Source organism: Nyctereutes procyonoides, unplaced genomic scaffold, assembly GCF_905146905.1.
Source record: "Nyctereutes procyonoides isolate TBG_1078 unplaced genomic scaffold, NYPRO_anot_genome, whole genome shotgun sequence".
In the NCBI taxonomy this organism is placed as follows: Eukaryota; Metazoa; Chordata; class Mammalia; order Carnivora; family Canidae; genus Nyctereutes; species Nyctereutes procyonoides.
The window spans coordinates 39,232,987-39,245,105 of NW_026575140.1; the positions used below are offsets into that span (position 1 = coordinate 39,232,987).

The following is a 12,119-nucleotide window of genomic DNA, read 5'->3' on the forward strand; positions in this document are numbered from 1 at the left end:
TTTAGCATGTGCGTATTACAGTTCTATTGGTGCTATCACTGCTTTAGGATATCTTTTCTGCCTAGCTCAGCTCAATGTGCTCTTCTGTCTACACAACAACTGAAAAAAAATCAGTAATGATCAATAACTTTGTTTGCTTTCAAAAGACATTTAGGTCTCACAATACGTTACCTCCATGGAGACTTTCTTGCTTGGTATTTTCTCCCTTTCCTCCCACCGGGTTATATCAGATTCCCCTGCTAACAGTTTTCATTTCTCTCTTTACCTCCTTTTTAGAACATTATTGTTAGTATCTGATTTTAGGTGTGATTGATCAATTTCTGTCTGCCCCAGCTTATGTGTCAACTTCTATGAGAGCAGAGGACCGAGTCTTTTGCATATATTAGTTCCCTAGGGCATCACAATGTACCAGAGTTATAGTAAATATATGAACGCTAAATATTTGAGTGGGTAAGTGAATCAGTGTGAATGATTGATTGAGATGCACCTAGACCTTGACTCTATATGATAATTTGTGTGTAAAACTGTGTGAACTTCCCAGGCTTATCACTTACCTGTAGTGAGGCAGACAGACCATATTCTTTTGTTAGTGCTGCCATTCACTCAGTATTCATTGTGGCTCAATGTGGACTAAATACTGGAGGTAGAGCTGAGCCGGGCTGGATCTACTTTGAAGGAGTAGCTGGAGTTAGTGGGAGAGCTAGGGGAATGAACAGGCAGAGACAGTTACTATGGTCATTGATAAGGCTGTGTCCAGATTAAAACTTAGAGAAGAGGCTTTGGACTCAGCTTGTCCTTCACTGGGGCTTCTTGAAAAGGGACAATCTGAGCTGAGTCATGAAGGCTAACTAGCAAATCCTTAATAGTGAAGAACATTGTAAGCAGAATGAAACAAAGATTTCCGTGCACAGGGAAGTGAGAAATCAAGGCCTGCTATGGGAAACTTCAAATAATCCAGTTTTGCAGAATGGAGCAAGCAAGAGTGGGAATTGGCAAGGTAGGAATCTAGCGGTTGGTATAGTCATATCACAAAGGGTGTTTGTTGTAAGCCCTGCTAAGGATTGGACTTTTTCCTGAAGGCAATGAGGAGCAATTGAAAAGTATTATTCAGGGAGTGATATTATTAGGTTTTGTTTTATAAGGTTTGCTATAGACACAATAGGAGTATAGAAAGCAGTAGCACTATTGGGAAGATGTGTAAAGAAGCAGTTAATTACACAGCATTTTAAGGGCTGTGGTAGAAGGGATGTTGCATGTTCCAGGAGCTCAGAGGAGGAGCACCTATACCCAGAACTGGAAACTCAGCCAGGGCTGAACAAGTGTTTGAGTTATCAGGGGGAGGAAGGTGGGAAGAATTTTCCAAACAGAAGTAGGGCAAAGGCACAGAAATGTGCGAGGATTTTTCTTTTTTTCCGGAAAACTGCAACTGATTTTTTATTGTCAAAGTATAGAATTCTAAGGGTGAATGTAGGAGAAATGAAGCTGGAAAGTACCTTCCAGCATTGCAGCCTAACTCCTGTTAAAACATTGCTTTAGACTGGAGCTACCATATATATATATGGTACTATATATATATATATATATATATATATATATATATATATATCAAGCACTTTTTACATTTCTTTTTACCTTTTTTATCATGGAGAATTTTGAACATTCACAAAACAGAGTAGATTGTAAGCATCCATTTACCCATCACTCAGCCCCACAACCATCAACCCATGGCCAGGTACAAATGGAGTCTTTAGATTTGAACAGGGATGTATAATTACTTACTTTGGCTTATTCTACTTCTTTAACACTACTGCAGCTATCTAGGTAGGTATTTGGCAAAATATAAAGGAAACCTGACTCATATTATTGGTTTTACCTCTCTTCTGTTTTCTTAGATCTCTCTGCTCCCTCGTGTGCAAATGGACATACTCTGCAGAGAAAGGCTGGGATGATAGCTTCTGGAAGATGATTGGATTAGAAGATTTTGTTGCAGATAATTATAGCAAAATAGGTAAAAACCAAACAAAATGAAAACATCTGGAGAGTAATTATGTGTGTGTGTGTGTGTATATATATATATATATATATATATATATATATATATATATTATATATATATATTAGGTTATTGTCTTTTTGCTTGTTTTTTTATTTATTTATTTTTTTTAATGAATTGAAGTACAGGGGGTGCCTGGGTGGCTCAATTGGGTAAGCGAATGACTTTGGCTCAGGTAATGATCTCAAGGTCCTGAGATCAAGCCCTGCGTCAGGCTCCTCCCTCTGTCTCTGCCCCTCCCCCTGCTTATGCTCTCTGTCTCTCTCAAATAAATAAATAAAAACTTTAAAAGAAGTATTACAGAAACTCAGCCCTGTTTTTCTAAGAGAAATGAATCTATCGTAATGGGTCAGCCATGACTAGTAGGCCTTTGTGTTGGGGCTCAGGAACTGAGTAGAGATATAGGCTGTGGAAGTCTGCATTGAAATATAAAATCATAGTCATTGAGGTAGGTGGCGGAAGACATTTGCATGGAGTAGCTGGGAAGAGCATAACTGGGGCAGTGGGGGGGGGTGTATGGATTGTTTCCAATCAGTACTAGGAAAATGCTCTGTGAATTAGATTCAAGGAACCAGGTAAGGCCATGAACAGAAAGAAAAATATTTGAAGAGATAAAAATTAGAAGAACCGGAACAAGACAGAAACTATAACATGAGCCAGTGGTTCCTGACTAAGGAAGTCCTAGACTTTCACTTTTATGTGACTGTGTAATAAAGATGTGGGTGACTACTAGGAATTGACTTGGTGAAAGAATTGATATGCTAGACACATATATGTAATGATGGTTGGCATTTTGAAGTTTAAGGTTTGCATGTTCATTTCACAGAAAGTTGTTGGTTTCCTATAGTTACTACTTGTAGTTGTAGTAAGCCGTCATCAGATAGGCAATTATCCCTAAATAAATAGAAATTTATTGTACTTAGTGTTTACGCTAAATGTTATAATAATAAAAGTGTAAAGTATGGTGGATTAAACAAGATGGAAGGTAATTCCCTTTTTTATAATAGAATAGAGGCAAGTTACTCTCAGGCCAGCTCTGCCATTGTCACAGCAAGGCCTCCAACTTGGGTCCAAGTTGGTGACTCCACTTCTCATCAGTTCCCAGTCAGTGAATGGGAGAAATGAAAAGGACCAGAGGAATCCATCCACATTCTTCTGGAGAGACCATAACATGGAGATAAGCCACATCATTTCTGATTGCATCCCATTAACCAGCACTTGGTCATAAGGCTCCACTAAGCTGCAAGTGTAGCTGAGGAATGTGGCTATGGGCCGGGTAGCCATGAGTCCATGCATGTGGCCAGCTTAAACTTGGAAGTTGTGCTATTAAATATTAGTGAAAAACTGGTATCTGCTACAACTTCTGACTGCCCTTGATAACTGAGTCATGTAGTAGATTATCTCAGTTCAACCTTTCTCTGGGGGAAATCCTCGTGACCCATCTATTAAGGGTCAAGAGTTTCAGGATCAAATCATCAAAGATTCAAGTAGCACCTATGCTACTATGTTGTAAATAGCATAATTTGGTTGTCTATCATCTTTTTAACTATTAATTGCTGAGTCTAGGGAAAAGGACAGTCAGATTAGTATATAGAAAGAGCCATTCTGGAATTTCTGTGGTTCCCTTGAAATCCTGTCTGGATCTGAGCTGGTAGAGAAGGGGAAGAGCATGGGACCAGGGAAAAGAAGAAGAAAACAAAGCAGCAGTCATTTGTCATCAGCTATATTCTGATTCCTTTGGTAGGTGGCTTATATACATTATCTTTAATTGGCCCTCACAGACCTGTTGGTATAGCTATTCCCATTTTATGGATGGGAAAAATGGGATTCAGTTCCTTGTCCACAATTAAGGTATCAAATCAGTCTTAGAACTAGGGTCTCTAACTCCACATTTTTCCACAAAGCAGACTGGGATATACAAAACTAAGGGAGCAGTTGTAGCTATATAGTTGGCCTCCAGTGGGATTATACAGTGGTTCAGTATTTAGCACCCAGAACCAACATCAGCTAGACTGGAACGAGTGTGCATAACTGGACAGGAGTAAGTGTGATGGGATCTCAGCTGATAAGTGGAGTATAACTTCAGAGGTCATGGAAAAGTATTAATACCATGAGTCATATGATGGTTGGCTTTAAAATTCTGGATATTCTACTATTTGGAAGAAGTAGCTTGGACAGCAACTGGGGAATAGCGTTGATCTTTTATTTGAGGGCTGAGTGAGCCGGCTAGAGGCTGGCATGTTGGGACTCCTGCCAACCAGGCTGGGTTTTTAGACAGTGCTTCTTGCTCAACAGGGAAAGTAGGCATCCACACAGGAAGCTCATGCTTACCTAGAAGCTTCTGGAGGTCAGGGATCACTGTACCTTACCCTTGAGTCTTGGCATAGTGATATTGATAAAAATCTGTTGATGGAATGCGTAAGACCAAACAGCTGTTAGAATGGAGACAGATGGCAAGAGTTAAGAGAAAACTGTGGCAAAGAGTTGTCCTGGGTGTCTTAGTTCACTAGGGCTACTATAACAAAACACCATAGACTGAGTGACTTAGAACGATGCAAATTTATTTCTCATAGTTCTGGAGGCTGGAAAGTCCAAGATCAAAGTGCCAACAAGGTAAATTTAGTTCTGAGGCCTCTTTTCTTGGCTTGTTGGCAGCTGCCTCTCACCATGTGCTCCAGTAACCTCTTCTTTGTACATGTGCAGAGAAAGTGTGCACAAGAGAATGCTCACTGGTCTCTTCCTCTAAGGACACAAAAGTCCTATTGGATAAGGGCCCTACCCTTTTTAAAAAGATATATTTATTTATTTTAGAGAGAGAGAGAGCATGCATGAATAGGAAGAGGGGGAAAACAGGAGAGAGAGAGAGAGAGAGAGAGAGAGAGAGAGAGAGACTGAGACTCTTAAGCAGATTCCCTGCTAAGCAAAGAGCCCAACACAGGGCCCAATCATGACCTAAGCTGAAGTCAAGAGTCAGACACTCAACTGACTGAGCCACCCAGGCACCACAGGGCCCTACCCTTTTGACCTTGTTTAACCTTAATTTCCTCCTTACACACCTTATTGCCAACTATAGTGACATTGGAGATTAGGGGCCTTCAACATAGGAATTTTGGGGACATAATTCAGCCCATAGCACTAAGGTAGTAGTGCACTGGTCATTAGAGCTAAAGCAGAACCACCAAGTCCTGAGTCCCCAATCTTCTATTCCGTAGGTACCCCATGAACTTGCTGTCTTGATGGAGGACCATCAGGACCAAGTGCTAGGGGAGGGTCTCTTGTCTTGTAAATGAGGGGTGCCGGCAAGATAGGTCTAAAATCCTGAACCAGGAGCTAGAGGGTTTCTCGTTCTGACACTAATAAAGTCAGACAAATCTCTTAATGTTTCCATATAGTCTTATCTATGAAGGCAGCATTAATGGTAGCAATTAAAACTTACAGTTTATGCCTCTCAGACATGATACTTTTGCATTATAACCATTATCTTTGTAATTTTTTTTTAAATTTTTGACATATATTTAATGCTCCTAAGTAATTTTTATTTTGATCATGTTAGTAGAAGAAAAACTTGACCACCAAATGAGTAGAGCTTTAAATATCAGACTAGACATTTATTCCCTAAGTAAAATCTTTATGGCAACTTTCAGTTTGATATATTATTTTAAAGACTGAAGACTGGTATATAGAAATATAAGACATATACACTTGATATACAGTACGCTAAGAGATGTTAGCAGAAAAACTAATTAATATAAGTCACTAATACACATATTAGTTATTAGATAGTTTATGAGTAGACAACATCATCTATTTTATGAGTAGGTTTAAAAGTATACTCATTAGGGGATCCCTCGGTGGCGCAGCGGTTTGGCGCCTGCCTTTGGCCCAGGGCGCGATCCTGGAGACCCGGGATCGAATCCCACATCGGGCTCCCGGTGCATGGAGCCTGCTTCTCCCTCTGCCTGTGTCTCTGCCTCTCTCTCTCTCTCTCTGTGACTATCATAAATAAAAAAAAAAAATTTAAAAGTATACTCATTAGGTTTTCAAAAATATGGTTAGTAGGAATTGTACAGGATGTTTTATCTTTGTAAATTTTTAAAACTGTGTAACAGAGTTGTTTCTATTTATCCTCTTCTACAGCTGAAGAAACCAAGGATCAGGAAAGGGAAAAGGGTTTAAATGATGGTCGCACAGTTTGCAAGTGGTAGCAGCAGAATTCAGACCCATGTTTGGATGATTCCAAATTCTGCTTTAACCATTTTTGCTATATCGACTTCCAGTTAATACTCGTTGTGTGCTTATGAATGGTAGGTGACAAATACTAACCCTGTTTCACCTTCTATATTTCAAGCACATTTCTGTGTACTTTCCCATACCTCGTTGCATGTAATTCTCACAATCCATGACAGAAGTAATGTTACCTTGTTTGTAGGTGAAATTTTGATAAATAATTTCCTCCAACCTCATGCAGAAGCAGTAAATGCTAAGTCAGGGTTGAAACCCTCCCAGTGGGAGGCCCTAGAAAGAGCTAATATCTTATGGGAATACAAACATCAACTTCAATTACTTTTGCCCTCCCCCTCCCCCTAAATTTAGTTGTTCCTTCTGAGTGTTCTCATGGTATATTGACTCTATCTTAGTATAGTGCACACTGGTAACCTATGTGTGTCTTGATCCTATACTAGACCATGAGTGCCTTGACATCAGGATTTTTACTAATTTACCTTTGTGTCCTCAGTCTTGGCCAGAGCATGGTACACTTTAGTAGCTCAATTACTATTTGATTGATTGGTAAATGAATAAATTGACTGGGATGGCTAGACCTGGTAGGTTGGCACTTTGCTTTTAAAAGCTACAGCGCGGGATCCCTGGGTGGCGCAGCGGTTTGGCGCCTGCCTTTGGCCCAGGGCGCGATCCTGGAGACCCGGGATCGAATCCCACGTCGGGCTCCCGGTGCATGGAGCCTGCTTCTCCCTCTGCCTGTGTCTCTGCCTCTCTCTCCCTCTCTCTCTCTGTGACTATCATAAATAAATAAAAAAAATAAAAAATTAAAAGCTACAGTGCTATTTACTGATTTTAGAAGTATCTTTGGTGACTTGGGTCCAACCTCAGCTCTGATTTTTTTTTTTTATTTTAACATCTTGGTGCTCCCCCAACCCTGACACAAAACCCATGTTTAATTAGTATATTAGGTTTGCTAATAGAGCAATACCTACAGGAAATATTCGTTAAAAATCCATAATGTTAATCTAGCAGAAAATTTCCAGAGTAACTTTATTAGATTTAGCCTGTTAAGTTAATGGATTTTTAATGGATGTCCTAAGGAGACATATCATTAACCAGAATATTGCCATTACATGAATTAAAACTTACCCATTCATCAAAATTAATTGTGTGATATTTCCTTTGATTTTCATTTCTGGTGACTTGAACTTATAGTTTCAGTATGATCCAAAAGTGGAAGATAGTAAAGAGGTTGTTAACTCTCAGTTGTGACTTTCAGAGATTGCTCTCGTAGATACTCCAGACATTCTTCAGTAATTTTTGTAACTATGAGAAATGAATCCCGGAAGCTTCCCTGTGAAGTGTTAAACATTTCCAGTGGACTCATTGCCCATCAAGATGCGGGCAATAAAGTGCAAAACCTTTTAGCAGATTTGAGCAGAGCTTCATGGATTTGAGCATTAATACAATTACCATAATTTGCTCCATGTGGAGCTTTTAGCCAAGTCTTTACCAGCCTTCCTGGGCTCGTGCAGTAAATAAATGCTTTCCCCGAAAACTGAACACCTCAGCAGCTGATGGTCTTACAGAGGGATATTTATGAAATAAATTATTGATGAAGTGTAAGTTAAGGATCAAATGCAATATTTATATGGTGCATTTGAAGGACAGGGAAGAAATTTACAATGTTTTAAGAAACTTACATGCAGATTTTCAAAGCTAAAATGTTACTACCTAATGCCTTCTCTCAAGGAGCTATTTGGATGGTTTGATTGGGGAACATTATACAAAGTAAGGTGAAAAACAGTTTTGTGAATCAAAAGAATACTGTAGACATTTCTTCTATACTTCTATGCAATTGACACTATACTAATGAAACTGTTTAATGTTCAGAGTTGATGGGAAACCCAGTGTCTTGCAGGAATCATCTACCCATAGTCCAATAAAACAATCTGTGCCAATAAATGTTGACCTTCAGTTCCATGTGAATCATCCTCAAGTCACCCATCTAATCCTACATATCTATCAAAAGCAAACAGGGAGGAAGAGAACAGCAGGAAGAAAGGACCGTTAGGAAGATGAGCAGCATCCCACCTGCTCTCATCCATTATCCAGGCTTTCTTTCAGCATGTCCTAATTGCCTTTTAACTTCCTGGGAAGAGTGCTTCACTATGTTACTAGGGCAGGCCACTTCATGGAAACTCAGGTGCACAACATGGCTGAAATACAGAATGGTTTTTTGCATTATAGAAAGAGCTTTGTTATGTACAAGAGTGCAGGGTGCTAGCTTCCAGATCATGCATTATGTGGGGTCAGGCAAACCAGGCAAAGAAGAGACTTACAAGCTCAGGTAGAAGGAGTTACTAACTGTTAAGTGAGAGGCAAAGTTGAAGATAACAGCATGTATGAAGGAAGACTGTTCCCTAATGGGAGGAAGGCTATATTTTTAACCTCCTCTCTCTCTGCAAGACTGACTTTTAGGCACAGGGCACTGGCTACTATCTGGCACATAATACATATTGACAAAATACTTGGTGAATGAGTGAATATATGTTTGAATGGAGGATTTGATAAACAATTCCTTTTTTGGCCTCAATTGTCCAAAATACTTAATACACTCTCCATAAATTGTTTTAAATTATATGACATTACTAGGTGACAGACTGATTTCATTTCATAATTTTGGTGTTCACAGTCCTTTTTTCATGAATATATTTGCCACTTAAGAAAGAATTCCGTAGAACACATGTTGCAATCCTTAATGATAGCTGCAGTTCAGCCTCATCCCTATAGCCAGTCTCTCCAAGACTGTTCCATGACAGGAAATATTTCAAACTCCTTCACAGAAAGCAAACAAAAAAACAAGCAAAATTATTTCAGGAGGATTAGGACTCTCACTTTTTCATAAAGTAACCCTGCAGTCAACTAAAGCTGCATTTTAGATATTTGTCATGTGGGCTTCACACTGAAGGTAAAGAATCATGACTAATCACAAGTGTGTGTTGAGGACATCTGTGGCCCAGTATTCACCACTGTTCTACTCTACAGTCTAAACAATTGAGGATAGTTCCCAGAGCCAAGTGAATCAAAGTTCAGTACTGAATTAAGGAGCATGGTGAGGAAATCCTACCTCTTTTCTGAACCTGGCTAGACCCTGGGACGTGCATGACACTGACCTAATCCATTCATTGGTAGGTCAAGATGCTCACACAAAGAGATGAGACCTGGCAGGGCTTGCTTTGGCACTTGATCTGTTTAATTCACAACTGAAAGAGCCCACTGGCCTGCGTATAAGTGGGTCAAGAAGAGAGACACATGCCAAACCTGCACTGACTCCTTGTCAAGGCAGTAGCACTTCTTCCTTGTTGACATGGCCCCAGGGAGATTGGGTTTTCTCCTGGTCTCATGGATCAGCTAAGTGATCCTTCCTCCCATGGATGGAATGTATAATAGTGTATAAGCATGAGATTAGAGAGTTCTCATCTTGAGGCAGAGAAGAGGAAATCTCCTTTGTGGAAACAGGACTAAGGGGTTTCTACCAGTGATAGACATCAGGGCCAATGTTGGGAATCTGAATTCAGAGATATCATATCCATAGTTGTAGGTATTATAAAAATCCTTTTATGGCTATTAATACTCAATGATCTAAATTTTCCCAATAGAATTAGATATGTTTGCAAGGATTTATTCATTCATTGCTTAGAATGTGGGATTTTTCATTTAGAATTTTGCTAAACTGCTGCTCCACTATGGTATCATGAGGTTTTGATGCTTTTTTTTAGTATATGTTTTGGGAAGTCTGGAGAAATCTTTGGCCGTAGTTAATCCCTGTGTTTTCTAGGGTCTGTCAGGCCTTTCACACCACTATCTCTCATGTCCTGTGGAGGCCATCACTATGGGTGCTCTGCTCTGGGCTTTGTCTTTGCCCTTCACCCTTAGACTTTGGTCTTACCTCACTTTTTCTTATTACCCTTCTCATTTCTGTCCAAGTGATAGAACAAGGTCTTTTTAGCACTTGAGGCAAGTTCATATCCTCTGGGTACTTTACTGTCTTATTTTTATCATTTAAAACTTCTGCCTGAGATAGATGATAGATAGATAGATAGATAGATAGATAGATAGATAGATAGATAAATAAATAAAAAATAAATTAATAAATAAATAAGTAAATAATAAAAATAAAACTTCTGCCTGATGGAGAATGATCTAGAAGTCTTCATGTTAGTTAGTGATCCATCCAATCATGCATGCATCCAAACAACAACTACTACTAACAAACACTACTGAGTGCCTCCTATGTGCCAGGTGCTAGATTCAGGACAGGAGAAATAAAAATACTTTATCATGGTCCATACCCTTGGGAATCTCATGTCTGTGGGAAAGAGTCAAGTAAATCAATAATCTCAGTGTTTTTCTTGTTTTTCAATAAGTTTAGGACATGTTCAAAATACTGTGGGGGAAGCAGAGCAGAAAGTCACAACAGGAGGTGGTATCAAGGAAATCATCTTATGAGATGACATTTGAGATGTCTAAAAAATATGGGCAGTAGTTTACCAGGCAAAGGTAGTAAATGTTTTTCAAGGCAGAAGAAACAGCCCAAGTAAAGGCATGGAGACACAGATGACTATAGTTGTGCATGAACTTTTGTAGGAAAGGAGAGGGGATTGGATTTCATTTCTTCTTCTTCTTCTTCTTCTTCTTCTTCTTCTTCTTCTTCTTCTTCTTCTTCTTCTTCTTCTTCAGGATTTATTTATTTGTTGGGGGTGGGGGGGTTATGGGCAGAGGAAGAGAGAATCCCAAGCAGGCTCCTTGTGGGGCACATAGCCAGATTTGGGGCTCTATCACACAATCCTGAGATCATGACCTGAGCTGAAATTCAAGAGTCAAACGCTTAACCAACTGTGCCACCAAGCTGTCCCAGGGGCCTGGGTTTAATTTCTAATGGGTCTTCTATCCTTCCTTAAAGAGCAGGTCAATGGTAGGAGATTCATTAAGATTTTCTCCATTCCTCTCAAGAGATGGTTCTAATTATTACTCCCACCAATGCTGTAAATAAAATTGTGGACAGTGTAAATTTTGTAGCTCATATGAAGATGAGTGTGTGTTGTGTGTGCATGTGCTTGTGCATACTACATCTGTTTTTTTCCTCTAATCACATACGGTACCCATTACCTATCTCCCTACCATAAAGATTTGTTGTGGAGCTGAAAGGAGATATCAGATATCACAGGGCAGTGTGGTTTACAAAGACCTGTAGACCTGTTAGTCATTATCTTTTTATTTATTTTTTATTTTTTAAAGATTTTATTTATTTATTCATGAGAGATACACAGAGGCAGAGACACAGGCAGAGGGAGAAGCAAGCTCCTCACAGGGAGCCTGATGTGGGACTCGATTCCAGGACCGGGATTATGCCTGAGCCAAAGGCAGATGCTCAACCACTGAACCACTCAGGCGTCCCAGTCACCATCTTTTTAAAATGTATCTTGGCACCACAAGGACAAGGATCTTTACTCTTTCAACATTCAGTTCCCTGCCTCTTGGGCTTAAAAACACTATTTTTGCTCTCCCCACTCACCGCTGCCACTCTTAGATTCTCAGAAGTACTGCTTCAGTTGCTAACCCTTCCAGGAATAGCCCTGCAGAGCCAGGAGGGCAAGGGAGCAGTGATGACCACATCATGCTGTAAGGTAATGGCTTTCAGAAGTCTTGCTGTGTATAAGGTTTCATGGAACTGCCCTTCCTTTCAGTATGGCATCTAGAAGAAAATTGGAAGCCCCCCAAAAGTGAGATCAGCCTCCAACTTCTCTTCTGCTGGGCAGTCAGAAAATAGAGCTTAAAGGGA

General features: G+C 39.8%; 1 protein-coding gene across 8 annotated transcripts in view; it reads left to right on the forward strand.

The window, feature by feature from the left end:
- The window catches only part of FGGY (FGGY carbohydrate kinase domain containing), a 416,661-nt gene that overhangs the window by 157,420 nt on the left and 247,122 nt on the right, over positions 1 to 12,119 (forward strand). For all 8 annotated transcript variants that reach the window (XM_055306622.1, XM_055306628.1, XM_055306623.1 and 5 more), the window contains one exon: positions 1,893 to 2,008. In XM_055306622.1, coding sequence (XP_055162597.1) covers positions 1,893 to 2,008 — 116 coding nt within the window. The remainder of the gene's footprint in view (positions 1 to 1,892; positions 2,009 to 12,119) is intronic.